The 20,140-nt window shown below is 38.9% G+C and overlaps 1 protein-coding gene across 5 annotated transcripts in view; it reads right to left on the bottom strand.

Annotated features, from left to right (window-relative positions):
- The window catches only part of LOC134801564 (zinc finger protein rotund-like), a 197,697-nt gene that overhangs the window by 127,269 nt on the left and 50,288 nt on the right, over positions 1-20,140 (bottom strand). For 4 of the 5 annotated variants that reach the window (XM_063774175.1, XM_063774177.1, XM_063774173.1 and 1 more), the window contains exons 2-3: positions 19,662-19,746; positions 19,117-19,244 (exon numbers count right to left, since the gene is read on the bottom strand). In XM_063774175.1, coding sequence (XP_063630245.1) covers positions 19,117-19,244; positions 19,662-19,746 — 213 coding nt within the window. The remainder of the gene's footprint in view (positions 1-19,116; positions 19,245-19,661; positions 19,747-20,140) is intronic. The other variant, XM_063774176.1, reaches the window with a different exon arrangement.

Raw genomic sequence — 20,140 nt, 5'->3', positions numbered from 1 at the left:
CCTCAAGGACGACACGCCGGTGTTCGTTAAGGCGCGGGCGCTACCGTTGGCGCTTCGCGAGCGCGTAGAACGGGAGCTCGATCGCTTACAGCGGGAGGGGGTTATTTATAAAGTCGATAGATCGGAATATGGGACCCCTATAGTGCCTGTAATAAAAGCAAACGGCACCATACGTATCTGTGGCGACTATAAAATAACAATAAATCCGCGATTAAAAGATTTTCATTACCCGCTGCCGCGGATCGAGGACCTGTTTGCCCTTCTGGGTGGAGGCGAGCAGTATACGAAACTGGACCTGTCTAACGCCTTTCAACAATGTGTTTTGGAAGAGGAGTCACAGCCGATGACGGCCATAACCACTCACGTTGGTACCTTTGTATACAAACGCGTCCCGTTCGGAATAAAGTGTATTCCCGAAAACTTTCAAAAGATCATGGAGGAGACGTTGAGTGGTTTGCCATCGACGGCCGTGTTCGCCGACGATATCTGTGTAACGGGGAAAGACAGGGCAACGCATATGTCTAACTTAAGAGCGGTTTTACAGAGATTAAAAGAGAATGGTTTACGAATTAATTTTGCTAAATGTAAATTTTTTAAAGACAGTGTAAACTATCTGGGCTATAGAATTGATAAGTATGGTTTGCATACGGATGAACGAAAAATTTCTGCTATTGTTAATGCCCCGGCCCCCTCAAATGTAACGCAACTTAAAAGTTTTATGGGATTTGTGAATTTTTACGCGAAATTCTGTGCTAATATGAGCGATATTTTAAAACCAATGTACAGTCTTTTAAAGAAAAATGTTAAATGGAATTGGGACGAATCATGTGATGACGCCTTTAAAAAAATTAAAAAAGTGTTAAGCAGTGCTCCCGTGTTAGCACACTATAATCCATCACTGCCTCTAATTCTTTCGGTGGACAGCAGCCCTTACGGCCTGGGCGCGGCCCTGACTCAACGGGGCGCGGATGGCGTGGAGCGACCTCTGTGCTGCGCTTCGCGCACACTGAACGCCGCCGAGTGCAACTACTCGCAACTCGACAAGGAGGCGCTGGCGATCGTGTTTGGAGTTACTAAGCACCACCAGTATGTGTATGGGCGGAAGTTCACATTGCGGACGGACCACAGGGCACTCAGCTACATATTTGGTAAAAACAAAGGGCTACCGGTGACTGCGGCAAGCCGTTTGCAGCGTTACGCGGTAAAGTTAGCCGCGTATGATTTTAATATTGAATTTATCCGATCAGAGCGTAACTGTTATGCGGACGCTCTTTCTCGTCTTCCTTTAGTAAGTCAGAATAGACCAGGTATGAAAGACGAGGGATGTAGTTATTTAAATTTTGTAGAAGGGGATTTTCCACTTAGTTTTAAAGAGGTTAAAAGTGAGTTGGCGCAAGACCCCATTTTAAGTAAAATTTACGGATACGTTATGTTCGGATGGCCAGGCAATAGCACTGAGTCAGAAAAGCCTTATTTTAATAGAAAAGAATCTCTTAACATAGACCAGGGTTGTTTAATATGGGGATATCGAGTGGTTATTCCAAAATCTTTACGAGTTGCGGTATTGAATGAATTACACGGTGGCCACCCCGGCATAGTAAAGATGAAACAAATCGCGCGGAATTACGTTTGGTGGGACACACTGGACGCGGACATCGAGCGGGTGGCGGAGCAGTGCGCCGCGTGCCGCGCGCAGCGCTCTGCGCCGGCGCCCGCGCCTCTGCACTCGTGGCCGTGGCCAGGGGAACCCTGGGCGAGATTAAACTTAGACTTTCTAGGGCCTTTTAATAACGCATACTATTTAGTTATAATCGACGCTCATTCTAAGTGGATAGAGGTCGAAAAAATTAAAACTGGATCTGCCTCTGTTGTAATCAATTGCTTACGAACATTGTTCGCACGTTTCGGCCTGCCGAAACAAGTAGTCACCGACAATGGGCCACCGTTTTCGTCGGCCGAATTCGGCTCTTATCTCAGACGTAACGGAATTCGACACACCTTAGTAGCTCCTTATCATCCGGCCAGCAATGGCGCGGCCGAGAATGCGGTGCGTACCATTAAGCGAGTGTTGAAGAAAGCCGTTATCGAGAACGAGAAAGACGTCACGGCTCTCAATAGGTTTTTGTTCATGTACAGAAATACTGAACACAGCACTACTAAGAAAGAACCGGCAGTGGCGCTTCTAGGGCGGCGGCTTCGCGGTCGCCTCGACCTGCTGCGGCCCGACACCGCGGACGTGGTGCGCACCGCGCAGCGGGCCAGCGAGCGGCGCAGCGAGGGCCACGCGTTGCGGCAGGGCGAGCCGGGGGCCGAGGTGCTGGTGCGAGACTACGCGCGCGGAGCGCACAAGTGGGCCGAGGGACAGGTGCTTGCGCGAGAAGGGCCCGTATCTTATGTAGTGCGAACGAGTGACGGCCGCACACATAAACGACACGTAGATCAACTGCATTTCAGAAAGTCGAGATTTACGCTCAGTGACATTGACGATAAGGCACCCACACCCGTCTCACATCAGCCAGCGGACAAAGTCCAGGTAGACATCCCGGAAGTCACAGGGTTGCCCGCTGATGATACGGATCAGAATGACGGGGAAGGTGGAGGCGAGGACGAGTATGGCACGCCGCCGGGGACTCCGACAAAACATGACGAACGTTGTCGCCGGAAAGCTGCTGTCCGTTGTTTAGAAAGATTAAAACAAATTTAATCAGTCATAATTATTCGTCCCTTTGCCATTACGCCTTATGCGTATACTAATAAAGACCATATTGTGTGTAGTATTTTAAAGTTAGAACGTTTTTATATTTGTCCGACTTAAGTACTAAAAAGTTAGTTACATGCATGCCTATTACATCTGTGACGTAATAAATATGCCCTTTATTTCATAATGTAGACTACTCGTATTTTCATAATGCTACAAATACTTATGTTATATACATATTAACAATATTAACATAATCCTGGCACCAAATGGACCTTGGTGAACATCGTCCTAATTACCTAGACGAAAAGGTCCAAATTGTAATAGCTATCTTTTAATTTGTCTCATTTGTGATGAACCATTATTGTGATAGTTTAAGAAACATTTTGGTTAATTTAGAGGAGGACAATGTTATGTATGGTAGATTTGTAGGTAGCTCGGAAAGTTACAAGTACCGACATACTTATCTAATAAACGTAATGACAGTCCAAATCGGTGTTTCATTGCTCGAACATATCACCATGTAACTGAAACTACTTAAACGAATGTAACACTAAAGTTTACACTGTGATTAAGTACTTGATTGCCATCCAATCTTGGTATAAACTTGAGTCTTTTGAGTCTACATTTGAAGATCTAGACTAATTTTTACGAGGCTTAGCTGGCGCTAATAAAAAGTCCCGAGTCGAGTCCTTCATTGGGTATTTTTAAGCGTAACTCAAAAAGACTCGAACCTCCGAATCTAGACTCTGTCAACAATTTTACGGGTTTTATCTAAATAACAGTATAGAAAATAGGTGTAAGTACAGTCACCTACAATAATATGTTACACAACGAAGGCCGCAAAAATATCTGACACGGTCTTATTTGTAGAACCATAACAGAGTGTCACATATTTTTGCGGCGTTCGAAGAGTAACACATTATTGCAGGTGACTGTACTTGTATAATTTATGTTTCTTACATTTGAATTGATATGGCGACAATTGCATTTTTTTTATCTGAAAAGGATAAATGATTATATAAGATGGTAACAAATTAGTTACCGATATTCTACTACTAACTAAACTAAACTAACTAAACTAAACTACTACTAACTAAACTTGCTCGAATATACTGTCTATTTTTTCTCACGAGTTTCTAACCACATGTTCTATTTTTAATAAAAAATGCACTTTTAATGACCAAATCTGCATACCCTTTCAAATTGCCGAGAATAGAACTAAATGCTTCCATTTGCCCTATTAAATATAGGAAATGATTAATCTAAGTATCTCCTTAATGCGTTCAAGTATGTCGATACATTTACCTAATCCGTCATACTTCACTTAGACTTTAAAGTACATTCTAAAAACTACCTTAACTTTTTATTCATAAGATTTCAACTTCAACTATATCCCCTTGTATTAGAATTACAACAGAAATTGCACTTTACATCCTTAGTTTTAAAGATGAAATTCAAGTGAGAGCGTGTGGGAAAACTAGGGTTGTCCACAAACTATTTTGCATACTTTTGCGACGCCGCGGGTGACGGAATTTCATTGAATCAAGTACTTTGTGAGAATAAAAGGGTAACAAATTCCATCTATTGTTCGCGAATTTAAAAGTATTCCTTAATATGTAAGTAATAAGGCTGATAGTTCAATTGATTGGCGGTAAATTTAAAGCGGTTTGCGAGCAGTAATGATGCGTTCAGAATAGCTAAACAGGTTTTGTCTATTTAGTATACGATGCGCGATCTTTTTTCTTAATGTTAAAAAATGATCTAGTTTCTCCCAGAGGTATGCAAATTAAGAGACGTGAGAAAAAATCAACGGTTTTTGGTACTGCATAAGAAAAAAACCAAGCAAGCCCAAAACCATTTATCTTTAGCACATCGCTAATTCTAGTTACCTAATACGTTATATATATATCTTAAACCATTGAATCTTACAACTGAGGAACATATCAAATTATATTTATGAAATATTTTGAGTTGTATTTTTTAATTTTAATAGTACCTAACACTATTATATGTAAATTATAAGCTGAAATAGATTTCATATACTAAAGAAAAAGTGACCAAGCCCTCCCGTTGCCGAGGCCGGAATCGAACCGGCGTGTTCAGCTGACGCGGCTAACGCCCTGACCACTAGGCCAACAAGCCACTGAAGGGCTTGGTCACTTTTTCTTATTAGGATGTTTTTGTAAAAACAATTTATGTTTAATGTCTTTTGCTTTTAAAATTAGTATGGAACAGCCAATAGGTTCAATTAACGAAAATTTAGTATTTTTTTGTAATACAATATGTTTTACCCATAAATTTTAATTTTACTAAATATAAATTCAAACAACACATCGTGACAGAGCAAGTAACGTATTTATCCACATCCAAACCATTGCATTTATAGAATTAAATAGAGGATTCATCATGTCTTGTTTTTCTACCAAGCCAACTAACAAAGACATCAGAAAATAAAAAAATCTTTAGAAAATTAATTGCATTTCTTTACCCCAAGACATTCGCACTTAGATAGACAAAAAAACTAACAAAAAGTAACAATACCGCATTGACATATCAAAATACAATAAAGAAAACGATCGCCGACAAAAGTCACGTTTTTTTGAGTTACGACAAAAAAATTGGCAATATATTTTGTACGTGATAACCCTAACGATGTTTTGATGACTGCAGTGGGCTGGATAATGGAAGGATAAATAAAAAGATGGAGGGTGATCTGAGCCTGTGAAATTGCAACGGTGGCTGCAAGGTTGCAATTGATTAGTAATCAAGAAAAACAAATTACCTAAATTTTTTTAAAGATACAGTTATCATAATCATTTATTTGTCGCAATCCATGGTATTACAGATGTTATTAAAATTAAATGAGTATAGTCATGGAATGGACGGCATGGACCCTACTAAGGGCGTGTCAACATTATACGTACACACTTTTCTATGGCACATAAAAAATAGAAGAAAAAATATTTAAAAATAACTTGTCAAGCCAATTATTAGTAAAATTTAGTATCATTAACAAAAATTTAAAATTATAAAAAAACATAAATGTGCAAAAACAAGAACACGAAGTTTGTATAATAATTTTAAGATTTTTATTCAAATATCGTAGAAAAAATGTTGTAGAATTCACATTGTAATACACGATTGTAGTTATATTACTGACATAATAAATGGAATAAATAATATTTTTAATTTAAACATATAGGGACTTTATTGAGACAAAAAATACAAACTAAACAATAATATTTTTATTAAGTTCTATTCTGCAACTAAAAGTACAGCCGACGTCGAAGATATATTATGTTTACATTATTGCACCTCACCCCTGTATGATAAGGCATAAATTGTAAACATATGTGACGATCCACAGATAAAGGTACCCCATGGCGGTTGGTGCTTACGCTATTATTAACGACGCTTCAATAGGTACTAATACGGTGTTACGCGAAGTAAGCGCCGACCGCCAAAAGGCACCTTTACACGTGGAATGTCACATATCTTTGACGCCGTACATCTTCGAGCAACACGGAAGGGAGGCGGCATTCGCACTATTTCCCCTCTGCCGAGGTACAAGATTAGCGCGTCAATCTAATCTAGCGCGGGTAATAAAACTAGTTGCACTTGGATTTTTCACTAGACCGAGTCCAGACGCGCGCGTGAACACTGCTGCACAAAAATGCCTATTTGCTCGGTTTTTTGTTATAAAAAGAGGTCGGGGACATCAAATTTACATTTCAAAAGTGTTACATTTCACATGTAATATTTTTTTTTACATATCATACGTTTAATTACATTGAAACACAATTATTATATTTTAGTCTCATGTAATTGTTGGATTTATCGATTTTGCTCGCTCAGTACAAATTGCGGATCGGTCGAGCGACAAATCCGACTTCTCATCTCTCAGAATACAATAACATACTTCAACGAAAATGTGTTAGTGTGCGTGTTGTGACACTTGTCACTCGTCCGTACACAAAAAGAGATCGAGGTTTGCAAGATTTGTCTTTGACGTGTGTCATTTTCTATGTATTTGTGTCGTCATTACAGATTGGATTTTGTATGTAAGTGTTGTGAGAAGTGCGACTGTGTGCACCTTTCCCCCCGCGAAAAATGGCAGAAAGATTTGTACGGTGAGATATCGCTTGGGCCCCTCCCTTCCGATGTGTCGGAAGCCGGTGTTGCTCGAAGCCGTACATAATCTTGAAGTAGAAAAACCGTCGGCGCCTGAATTAACATTATACGACCACAAATACAGGAGGTATTTACATAATAGGCTATTGTTCGAAAACGAGCTGCAATCTAGAAATCGATATCGAAATACATCGCTCGTAAACTGGGTAAATAATTAAGATGATTTTATGATGTATAACTATCCAGGAGGCACTTTAGTATACAACGTAGCAGCGGCCTATTTATTTTGGTTTTACTTAGTTGTAAACATTTTTTTATTATGTGGTTTACTATTACATAATGCGTAATTTAGGTTAAAAAATTGTCAGTTACACCAAATAAATCCAGTAATAACTAACACCAACAAATCGAAGCCTAAGTCTACAATATTAAATACCTACCTAATCAATTATAGAGCCTGTGCGTAAAGAGAAGAGTCGTGGAATGTATGGGGCCCAATACATTCCACGACTCTTCTCTTTCCGAACAGACTCTAACATATTATTGGAGTAACAAAATAAGTAACGTTGTCAAAAATAATTGCTTCCCATTATTATTGTTATACTCTTAATACATTAGTATAACGGACATCTAAGCCTTACGTCCCATTTTCAGGAAATCTTTACTAAAAATAGAATAACTTTAAAGTTTTGGCAAATGTTCAAAATTTCACAAGTGTTAGAAACTTTTCACATTCACGAAGCATTTTGGATAAGTCCAGTTTTTCAGAAAAACATGAATAGTAATGCTAAGGTGCTTTTGCTTAAGATGGCCCATCGTTATTTTTATTTTATATTTTTCTTATTTTTAATTATATGAACTTGTGCAGTCTTGTCTATATTACTAGCGATCATAAAATTTGAACTCATTTACACGTATTAAAGTATTAAATTTGGAAAATAGGCAAGCTTAAGAACCGGGCCATCTTAGGCGCAAGTGCATATTTTCAATTACCAAAATTGAAACACATGAAATTAGATTAAATTGGAGAAATGTGTGAAGAAATAATATGAAAGATTTGTGACTAATTTATGTTTTTAATTTAGCCGCCTTTTTTACTGACATATTTAATTTCTCTGATGATATAGGTAGGTACGGGACTAAAAGGCGTAAGATATTAAAAAAAACCGGGCAAGTGCGAGTCGGACTCGCGCACGAAGGGTTCCGTCCGTACCATAATGCAAAAAACGGCAAAAAAAAACGGTCACCCATCCAAGTACTGACACCGCCCGACGTTGCTTAACTTCGGTCAAAAATCACGTTTGTTGTATGGGAGCCCCACTTAAATCTTTATTTTATTCTGTTTTTAGTATTTGTTGTTATAGCGGCAACAGAAATACATCATCTGTGAAAATTTCAACTGTCTAGCTATCACGGTTCGTGAGATACAGCCTGGTGACAGACGGACGGACGGACGGACGGACGGACGGACGGACGGACGGACAGTGAAGTCTTAGTAATAGGGTCCCGTTTTACCCTTTGGGTACGGAACCCTAAAAAGATATAAAATGTGTACATTAAATAAATAAATACAATCGTCAATGATTGGCTCAGAGATTACTTGCATGCCAGGACTCAGTTTGTGGAGATTTCGCAAATTAATTCTGCCAAAACAGTAACTACTTATCAATCGTCGACTAAACTTAACAGTGTTGGAGTACCTCAGGGGAGTATTTTAGGACCCTTACTTTTCCTACTGTACATTAACGACTTACCAAATGTAACGACGTTCAAATGTATTTTTTTTTTTTTACTCTTTTCGCAGATGACCTGTCTGTCGTCATCCCCTGTCGTGACCCTAAGACATATTGACATTAATGATACAATCCAAAACATTGTAACCTGGTTAAACCAGAATAATTTACATGTCAATTTGCAAAAGACAACATTCATCCAGTTTGTAAATAGGAATGCTGTCAAACAACCTCTCACAGTTACTTCTTTAGATCAAATTGTAACAGAGTCCAATCAGACTAACTTTTTAGGTATATGTGTCGATGATAGTTTGTCTTGGAATGAGCATATTAATAAAGTATGATGTAAAGTAAACTCGTTTGCATTTGCCTTGTGGAGATTGACGAAAATTAGCAGTAAAGAGACTGCAATACAGGCGTATCACGGCTATGTTTGCTCTGTACTCAGATATGGGATTCTTGTTTGGGGAAATTCTAGTCACGCAAACCAAGCACTGCTAGCACAGAAACAGTGCATCAGAGCTATTTGTAATGTAGACATATTGACCTCATGCAGACCTCTATTTAGAAATATGAAACTTCTGACTGTGCCATGTATGTATTTATATGAAATCTGTTTATTTGTTAGAGTGCATCCTGAACTTTTTACTAGATATAAGGACATTTGTCAGTTTAATACGAGATACCCTAATCGTCTCGTCATACCTGCTAAAAAGACAGTATTATATGGAAAGAGCGCTTATTGTATGGCAATAAAAATTTATAACTGTCTCCAAGATGATCTCAAAGTACTACCACTTAGTCTTTTTAAGCGTAAACTTGTTGGTTGATACAGGAATGTTTTTACTCAATTGATGAATTTTTCGACTTCTTCAAATATGATTAGATACTGACATTGTAATTAGATTAAGTATGACATCTGTTTTGACATTGTAATTATAAGTAGGGATATGTATAATATTAGATTTATTAGCATTATTAATAGATGTAGCATATCTAGGGTTTGTGTTTTGCATGCCAGTTGCTGGTGAAGTATGCATGTGCTTCTTAATTGCTAATCCATCTTTTGTACCATATTTTATGCAAAATAAAGATATTTGATTTGATATTTGATTTGAATCTTACACAAATCCCACCTACAGAGTGCTCAATAAGGCTTGTCTCCTCCTCGCGTCGGTTTCCTCAATGCTGAGGGTCGTGACCATCTCGTCGAAGTAGTTTTGTGCGGACCACTCGGCGCCATACACTTCTATCTGCTGCCTCGTGGAGAGCGTCGTGTACGGTGGTGTCGAGGGTAGTGCGGCCCTGGTCAGTCCAACGTATCGGGCTCCTGCCCCTGGGTCTGTTTCCTTCCACTTTGCCAGTGACCACTAATTTTTCGAGATTATCGCTGCTTTTCCTGGCTATGTGTCCGAAGTACTCCAGAATCCTTCGTAGGCAGGTGGTAGAAAGCCTCGTCTGGATCTTGAGCTCCTGGAGAATCGATACGTTGGTGCGATGTGCTGTCCAGGGAATCCCCAGCATCCTGCGCCAGCACCACATCTCAAAAGCATCAATGCGGTCACGGTCGGCTTTCTTTCAGGTCCACGTCTCTGCGCCATATAAGAATATGGAGAACACCAAAGTGCGCACAAGGCTGGTCTTGGTTTTCCGGGTGATGCTCCTGTCCTTCCAAATCTTTTGAAGCTGCGCCATAGCTCCTTTTGCCATCCCGATTCGACGTCGCACCTCAGCTTCGCAAGAGCCATTATTAATAAGGCTTGTATTACGGACAATAAAAACAAAATATTATTTATCAAATGTCGAAAATACAATTACACAATATTTGCCTAAAGTAACCGAACACTGGACATCTCTAATGCCAACATTTAAATAATAAGCCAATATAAAATTAAACTTTTCTCACGATCAACACTACCAGTACAAAATCAATTACACATAGCGATCTATTTATTTCGCATAGATCATTATTAATCAAACAATCTCACAGATAAAAAACCGCTCACACAGGATTTATTGGCAAATCAGTCAACCGTCAAAAATCGAACGGAACAGATCATATTATTCATATTTAACTTAATTACATTATGTCAAGATGAATTGAATGTTTTCTTGAATACGATTAAGTCAGTTGTAAAAGGCTTTTGTATTATTCAACCCTATCATCCCTCTGTTTTTTATAGTAAACGTGTACCTTGACCTCCTAAGTCCCAGATGCTTTAAATCTGTGTTTGAATTTTGTCTTATTTTACTAGTAGCTCTACGAGATGCAGACGCGCCTAGCTTATTAAAAAAATTAAAGCCCAATAATTAAAACTATGGCGATTTTACGGCGATAGTATTAAGCACCATATACGGGATCCCTTTGTTTCCCATAAACTTATTGTTTCGAATTTCGATAAGTAGACAGAAATTGATATCCATATTAAAGAGAATTTGATATGGCCGATAGGTTTACGGTATGGTGCCATCTTTCCGAGCGATGGCGCCATACCTTTGGTCTACTCTCGAGTAGATGGCGATACTTATTGACATGTAACAAATTTAACACATGTCATATCAGTGAAAAAATAAGGATAAAAGTAAAATGGCGTTCTAAAAAGTGTTAATCATTTGTGTCGAAAGATGGCAGTAAATGTACTGATTACATAATATACTTTGACAATATTCCTCTAGTCTAAATTATCTTTGTCCATATGAACATAAACATATTATGGATACCAATTTCTGAATACAATAGCCATAATTTCATTGTTGCGGGCCGTAATTGAAGAATTCCAACTATGTAGTTGTACGGAACGTTCCGTATGTTGGGTATGTACTCAACATACGCGGAAAGTAAATTTAATTAAGTATAACGACGAGCATTTTCACAGATGACTGAAATAGATCGCTTTCAAGCAAAAAGTCTGGCAAAAAGCGAATGCCTGTCGCCAATACAGGCGGGATTCTCACTACCCTATAAGGAATTAGAAACACATATCACGACAACTATAATTAAAAGACACATATCTTTATGCAGTGTAAATGGTTTTTAAGCGTTTTTTTAAGATAATAGGCGAAAGAAATCGAATGATTTGTCTTTTTTGCGACGTTTGTGGAGGCGCGAAGCGTTATCAATAGTGCAAAAAAATCTAATCGTCTATGTACCATAACCATCATAACGTTGATCTTTAATCATGTCTAATTTTGACGGATTAACAGGTCAAGATATATTGGATAGAACACAGTTGAGTTCTGTGAAATATAATCCAATTCGAACGTACGCTGATATCAGAATGACATCTAACTGTCATTTGGTTATTGTGCATTTCACTCGTACTTGTACGTACATGTATTGGCGCGGGTGAGACGAACAATAGCCAAATAACATAATTCAATTATCATTCTGAAGTCAGTGTACGAAGTGGCCTGTTAGTCGAGGCAAGAGCGAATTGGTTTAAAAAATTCGAGTTCTATAATCGCTCTATTATGATATTATGCTTAAGGAGTGTCTTCACCTGCGTGATAAGGTTTTCTTATCAATTGGAAAGCGCGTATTTATCGGTAATAAAAACTTAATGTCTCTATTATTGACTCGTTCTTTAAAAAAATCAGAAAGCAACTCCATTGCTGTCAGCAAAGCCATCATACAATAAAAACAATCATTGTTTTTGTAAAAATGTAACGTTCTTGCTCTACGTTCTTTGTGCATTTAAATACATCTAGACAAACACAAACAAAAACATTATCTAGATACAGTCAATGTCAATACATAGTAGTGAAAATATCAAAATGTGTTTCATTTAGGTGAAAAATTCTAGCAGACCCATACATTGTATAACAAAACGGAGTATGCACGATTATTGAACTATTACAAATTTCATAATGATATCATAAGGTAGTTCTAGAGATATATACAACGTGTCCCAAAATTCAACGATAAGCTGGCACCAGAAGATGGACTAGTTCATGACTACTCGAGGAAAAAAAATTAAAAAAATATATCTCAATTTATTATGGAATTGCAAAAAAATTAAAATCGACACCCCTAATGGTATTTTTAACGACCATGTCTACAATTTTTCAAATATTTCTGTTTTTTTGTATCGGCAACCTAAGTAGCACTGCTATCCACCACAACCCTTAAAATACCAGAATACCATTAGGGGTGTCGATTTTCATTTTTTTTTGTAATTCCATAATAAATTGAGATTTAACATACAGTCAAATAGACATAAAGACAACACAGACAATCAGACAGAGTCACACCACAAGGGTTTCTTTTTAGGTTTTTTTGGTACCTACGCAACCTTAAAATGAAATTGCTCTCTATACTGATTTCTTCAGACTTTGTACGGATGGAACTATAATACTTATATAATTATTTAATTATAAATATTCCCCTACTGACGACCGGTCTGACCTAGCTATGATGGCTGATCACGTGGTGTCAGCATAGTATTCCATAGAAACCGAAGCACCGGACGCTCTAGCCCGGCCCCGGCCCGGTCTGCCATGAGTCATCCTTAAAGGCATTTATTTGTGTGATGAACACAGATATTTGTTACTGAGTCATTGGTGTGTGTTATCTATGGGCTTTAGTTGCCTGAAAATACAGATTTGATTTTGACAAACTGGACATTCTCTTACTGTTTTTTTATTAAAAAAATGGGTTCGATGGGCAATGTTCATGATAAGTAAATGTCGGTATGTTATGCGCTGAGGATAAGGAACGCTGGAATTCCTTACGCGTGATAACCGCCGCTATTTCATGAAATTACTTTATTTACACTTGTACGAATAATTTCGCCGACCACGCCCGTCTTCCATGATAATACACGAAGAAAAACAGTAGGATCAACTTCCCAATGATCTGAAGCAGTATCCTGTGGGCGCAGCACGGTTCCATTTTTATCGTGTATCACTATGCGCGTCCCTTTCGCACTTACGTACTTGTTAGAAAGTGACAGGCATGGTGACAAGGGATAAAAACGCGACCGTGCTAAGCCGCCTGGTCGCATTTTTATCACCTGTCATGCTATGCGTCACTTTCGCACTTACATATTTGTTAGAAAGTGACAGGCATGGTGACAAATGACAAAGAGCCGACCATCTTAGCCCTGCAGCACTCTAACGTATTTCCCAAATTTTGCTAAAGGAAAGCCAACAGTGCTTGGGGCCTGGCCTAGCCAAGATGTCAACATTTATGCCGTAGCGAATGTCTCTCCATCGCACTAGTATGGAAGAGTGACAGAGAGACATTACCGGTTCGTTCGCTACGGCGCAAACGATTGGCATCTTGGCTAGATCCTATGATTTGTCATAGATTGAACGCATCTGTATGTGTCATGGTAAGTTGGTAAGGCCATCATTTAAGATTTTGTAATACCTATTTAAATTCTTTTCTGTAAACATTAGTGATACTTATTAATATAATTCAGAAATTTAAAATATCGTGAAATTAAAGAACGAGGAATCCCAAATTGACGGTTCAGGCGGAGTATGTCACTTTCTTAGGACGTCACTTTCTGAGGACGTCACATTCTGAGTTCGTCACTTTCTGAGTACGTCACTTTATGAGAACGCCACTTTCTGAGGACGTCACTTTCTGAGTTCGTCACTTTCTGAGAACGCCACTTTCTGAGTACGTCACTTTCTGAGAGCGCCACTTTCTGAGGACGTCACTTTCTGAGTACGTCACGTTTTTTAGCATAGGTACGATATCATCATCATCATCATATTTCCAAGCAGATGAAGTCGCGGGTCGAAGCTAGCGCAACATATTATCTACAGTCCGTAGATATAAATCTCTCCATAACTCTCAGAATGACCTTCGGATTTTAGAAAGATACATCGGGTATCGGCGGTAGCACGCGAAGGTGATACTGTTGTTCTGCTTTCTTACTCACTCGCAAAAAGTTAGGGATACCCTATTGTCTCAATGTAAAACAAGCCCTAATTTAATGACGTTATGCTTAATATTTGGTTGATGACTATATTGCGATTTGACTTTTTGTCATAATCTAAATAAAATAGAATCAGAATTTGAAAGCAGAACGTCACACCGTCATTTACTACTTCTCGCTGAAATTATACAGAGTGGTAATAATAACAGGCATATTTTTTTGTAGGTAAGTATATTTTTTATAGTTTGTGTTTGTTTTTATTTAATCTCTAGTTTTAATTAAAATTGACTTTAACATAAAAAAGTAAATGAAAACAACAATTTTAAATTTAATTTGTAAATAATTTTACAGTACTTAAAAGTCACATATTTTAATATGAATATAAATATTTACCTACTCTATACAGGTTGGTACAAACCTCGATGTCCAAAATTTTTAAGTGAAAACTTCTTTAGCGGTGCTGTGCACTTTTTGTGATGGGGAAAAAATGTTAAACTCGCGACAGGTCACTTGACCGTAAGATTCGTAAGACGGACACGTGACCTGATCGAAAAACTGTTACAATGTCATTGAGTTTTCACTTCTGCCGGCACTCCCGGAGTGCAACCCGTTGTTAGGGTTCCGTACCCAAAGGGTAAAACGGGACCCTATTACTAAGACTTCGCTGTCCGTCCGTCCGTCCGTCCGTCCGTCCGTCCGTCCGTCCGTCCGTCCGTCCGTCCGTCTGTCACCAGGCTGTATCTCACGAACCGTGATAGCTAGACAGTTGAAATTTTCACAGATGATGTATTTCTGTTGCCGCTATAACAACAAATACTAAAAACAGAATAAAATAAAGATTTAAATGGGGCTCCCATACAACAAACGTGATTTTTGACCAAAGTTAAGCAACGTCGGGAGTGGTCAGTACTTGGATGGGTGACCGTTTTTTTTTGCTTTTTTTTTTGTTTTTTTTTTTTATATGGTACGGAATCCTTCGTGCGCGAGTCCGACTCGCACTTGCCCGAATTTTTTTTTTTTTAGATTGTTCACTACGTGGGCTATCAGATTACTAATTTGGGAACTTTCCACCTCGATTCCTTTGAGCGGTGACTCTGTCAAATTATGACTATTGTCACTTTTTTTTACCTTTAAAAAAAACTTAGGGACTAGCAGTTTCTAAAATAACCAAAAGTCGTTGAACTCGCATGTTTTTTTTTAATTAGGTAAAATCTAAACTTGACCTGCTTGAACGTAAAACTTTGACTTTTGTCTTTTTTTCCAACTCGCAGCCAAGTGAGGATGCTGATTTTTTTAAGCAACTGCGTCGTTTGTAAAGGATTATGTTATAAAAAGAAACATTCAAAAAAGTTCAATAGTTTTTTTAAATAAATTAATTGGTTCGGCCCGGAATTTCTTAACAAAAGTTAAAAGTTCAAAAATTCATAACTCGAAAGCTACGAAAAACCGGCTAACATATTCTATAATTGAATTGAGGAATCTAAAAAAAAATTGGACGTCGTGGTATAGACCACCCTGTATAGTTTTGAGTGTTGGATTGCAAGTTGCAACTAAATCAGTACGACGCTGTCATTTTCTATTACGCGAATACGTCCGATTTTACCCGAAAAACGAAGTTCATTCTGAGAGTTAACGGACTGTAATAAGTGGTCAAACAAATTTGTCATTAAATAAGAACAATAAAAACTACACTCATCCTTTTCTTTTGGGTGCTAGTACTAGTGTAAGACAAAGATAGTATGTTTATCTCTGTCTATGTTTGAAATGAGACAGTCCTTTGACAAACTTTATAACCTTTTTGTAGTTTCGGATTTTAAATAGAAAAAAAATCAGCGATATCAAATCGGCGACATGATAGATTTTTATTGTCAGGCTAAAAGTACAATGTAATATTAATTTAAAAATTCATCGTGTAACCTATATAGGAAAAAAACAAACAAATAAATTACATTAAATATATGCAGAACATGAGAACTATGAGAGTATGGATCACTCCATACGCAGAAGTGATTGATGGCTGAACATATATTCTGAATATGCCGTTGCCGATATGAAGAAAAAATCCTTTGACGCCTATTCTCCACGGTGACACGAGAAGAAATATTGTCTGAACCAAAACTGCAAGAGCTGATTTTTATACGCAGATATCCAAAATTTACACTATCATCAGAAAAAAAGACGTGAGTTTATGGAGACATGACAGAAGACGCGGTATGTTGAAGAATATGTTGTCACGAAAGGAGCGGCAGTCCGTTTAAATGGAAATATGTGGGATTGACCTTCTACTGGTGTCAGCGAGCTTGCCATGATACCTTCACCAGCTAATCACAGCAGCGAATGATAAAATCATGGTTCCTACTGTGCGAAACATTTATGTGTATTGAATCGAAGCTGTTGCCGGCCTAACTCCAATCTGTGGCTAAATGTTTTGGTGCTTGTAGTTTCTAAGTATTCTGAATTAAATAATGATTTAAACATAATTAGATTGTTTTTTTATTATTTATTTCTCTATTTTTCACTTTATTGCACGAAACATAGGACGTTTTGCCAAATGGAATTCTCTACCAGTCAGGCGTAAGGCAAACAGAGATTGGTATTGGTATGTAGGATATAAAAGCGACCGTATGTCGAACAGCTAATCTGGTTGCTGGCAGTATACATTTTTCGTGCAGGTATATTATACTGTTAAATCGTACCTATGCTAAAAAACGCGACGTACTCAGAAAGTGACGTCCTCAGAAAGTGGCGTTCTCAGAAAGTGACGTCCTCAGAAAGTGACGTACTCAGAAAGTGGCGTTCTCAGAAAGTGACGTACTCAGAAAGTGACGTACTCAGAAAGTGGCGTTCTCAGAAAGTGACGTACTCAGAAAGTGACGAACTCAGAAAGTGACGTCCTCAGAAAGTGGCGTTCTCAGAAAGTGACGTACTCAGAAAGTGACGAACTCAGAATGTGACGTCCTCAGAATGTGACGTCCTAAGAAAGTGACATACTCCGCCTGAACCAAATTGACACTGGTATACAATAAATTCAAGTTTTTGATATTTTTTTGATAATTATGTAGGTATTTTTACCTACATAAACAGAGAGGAATACTATAAGTTTTCGCCGCTATGTGTATTTTTCTGTGGCACCGTAGGTCTGAACCATGTGAACCATGCACGATGCATGCATGCATGTGTGGGTTGAAGCATGTTGATCCGATTCGAAACGGGTTAATCAAAATCGATTCATCCCTTTCATTGCGTAGGGTTTTCTTTTTTATACAGACCGAATCTCCAAGTGCGCCTACTGTGCCTCTATCATGTACACATCGTATCAATCTGCCTTATCAGTAAACGCACGCGAGCCACGCACGAACGCACAGTAGGCTAGAAAGCTGACTGCCGGTTTGTCTGTGTTTGACAGGCGTTTGACCGAATTTGACAGCCTGCGTTGACAGTTGACAGGAGACTTGGTAGAGATTTATGTTGTTATTCGGTTATTGCTTTTACGAAGTTTTAGTCGCGTCGCTATTAAAATTGCAAGCTTGACGGGTGACATTTGACAATGATTTTTAAGCATCGAGAGCGTGGAATTGTATATGTAGTAGTATTGTTTGTTTACAGGCATTCTATATTTGAATTTTCTATTTTCTTGTACTATCAGCATACAACCACTACAAATGCAATTCCACGCTCTCGATGATTCAACTATACTCGCTCGATACGTACCATGACAAAGAGTTGCGTTGCGTGTATAAACTCGACTTAATAAGTTAATAACATAATAACACAGTCTATAAAACAATACAGTCATTCGACGAAGTCGTCTACAGAGCAATCGTGCGGGGTGCGAGGGGCAAGGGGTGGGTCACGCGTACTATTCCTAGTCCAAGAGTTAGCTCGGACTAAATCTAAAGGGGCCCACTGATTAACAGTCCGCCGGACGGTATCGGCCTGTCAGTTGTTCGGAACTGTCAAAATTTTGGCCGATACCGTCCGGCGGACTGTTAATCAGTGGGCTCCTTAAGTTAGTAGAGAAATGTGCCCTCGTGGGGAACTGCACATACTCGACCATGTATAAGAATTGGACTCATAGAAATTATACAATGAAACCAACCAGATTTAAGGCTAATAGGAATATTACCGCAATATAGAGTCTTGTGTCACTGGATCAGCTTTGAATCCAATTCTAGTAAAGTCTTACTTATTTTTTCCAATTGGAAATAGGTACTTACTAACTATTTATAATAGTAAGTATGCTTTTGCTCGTAGTGATCATTACAGTTTTTGCAAAAATGTTGATGCCAATGGTTTGACATTTAGCTGACTTTAGCATTCACCCTACACTGTGGAGGATTGCTTCAAAACGAGAGAGAAATTGAATTTTTGGTTCAAATTTTACATTTTACAAAATCAACTGTCCTTTATTAGATCAAGTTATAAATTACCAAGGAGTCAAATATGTATCCGGTACGTGGTCGCCACTCGAGAACCTTTCCGCCCCAACGGCCATCGGTTCTACGGGCAATGTGCCCCGCCCACTGCCACTTAAGTTTAGCGATTCGGAGGGCTATATCGGTTACTTTGGTTCTGCTGCGGATGGCCTCATTTCTGATGCGATCACGCAATTTAGTGAAATAAATTAATAAAATAAATTAGTGAAATAAATAAAAGTACTTACATCGACTCCGCCATTGTTCCACGGTGGCAGCGCGTAATGGGAGGGGTCGTGGTGGCCCCCTCCCATGTGCTCCGCCATCACCGACATCCAGTGCACTAGGCCCTGCGCCCCGCCGCCGCCTGACGTGCCTGCAACAACCATAGATTATAAACCTCTATAGATGTTCTTTGGAGATGGTGGTGCTGGAGAAGAATGCTTGGAGTATCATGGACTGAATTCTGAACCAACGAGTCTATACTCCAGGAACATGTCATCAAGTAGCGTCTGTTATCTCTTGTCGGCATCATCACCTTCTTTGGCCATGTATGCCGCCAGGGCGAGGCGGCAAAGAACAGAACCACTAATAAGATGGACGGACCAGGTCAAAGCTTCAGTGGAGTGGAGTTGGCTGCGGTAGCGGATGGCAGCCAACAGAGAAGAATGGGTGTTGTGAAGCTTGTCACGTCGACCACTATGTCAAGAGTGAAATGATAAAGAAGAAGAAATAGGACTTTAAAATGTGTGAAGTCCAAACGGGTTAGGTTACAAGTGTATAAGTAACTCACCAGTAGGCACGGCGGCGGGCTGGGGGGCTGCCTGTTCCTGCCCCCCTCCCCCGCTCCAGACGAACGCGGACGAGGCGCCTGCCTTCTGGAACAAACATAAACGCATTAAGAACATCGTTTAGGCTAAAGCACCGAGGAGCGGCAATCTGAGGTTGCTCAATTGCTGGCAAATCGAGATGAGCGGAGATGAGAAACGTACGGGAATCACCCAAAAGCATTGGTTTAATTCCCAGTGGAGCGGAGAAAAGATGCAATGCATCTCCGCCTCTCCGCTCATCTCACCTCAATATAAAGGCAGCCCTAGGAACATAAACGTATCATAAAATACGCTCTTTTAATGCGTCTTCTTATCGTGTAATAGTATACAATAAAAGAATCCTCTGGATATAATAAAATGGCGTCACTTCAGTTTTCACAGGGAAAATGGAACTAGTTTAAAGGAAAACTAATAAAAAGCATACAGAGGATTAATCAAAAAT

This window comes from Cydia splendana, chromosome 22 (assembly GCF_910591565.1).
Source record: "Cydia splendana chromosome 22, ilCydSple1.2, whole genome shotgun sequence".
Classification (NCBI taxonomy): Eukaryota; Metazoa; Arthropoda; class Insecta; order Lepidoptera; family Tortricidae; genus Cydia; species Cydia splendana.
This window is presented reverse-complemented; position numbering and strand designations above follow the sequence as displayed.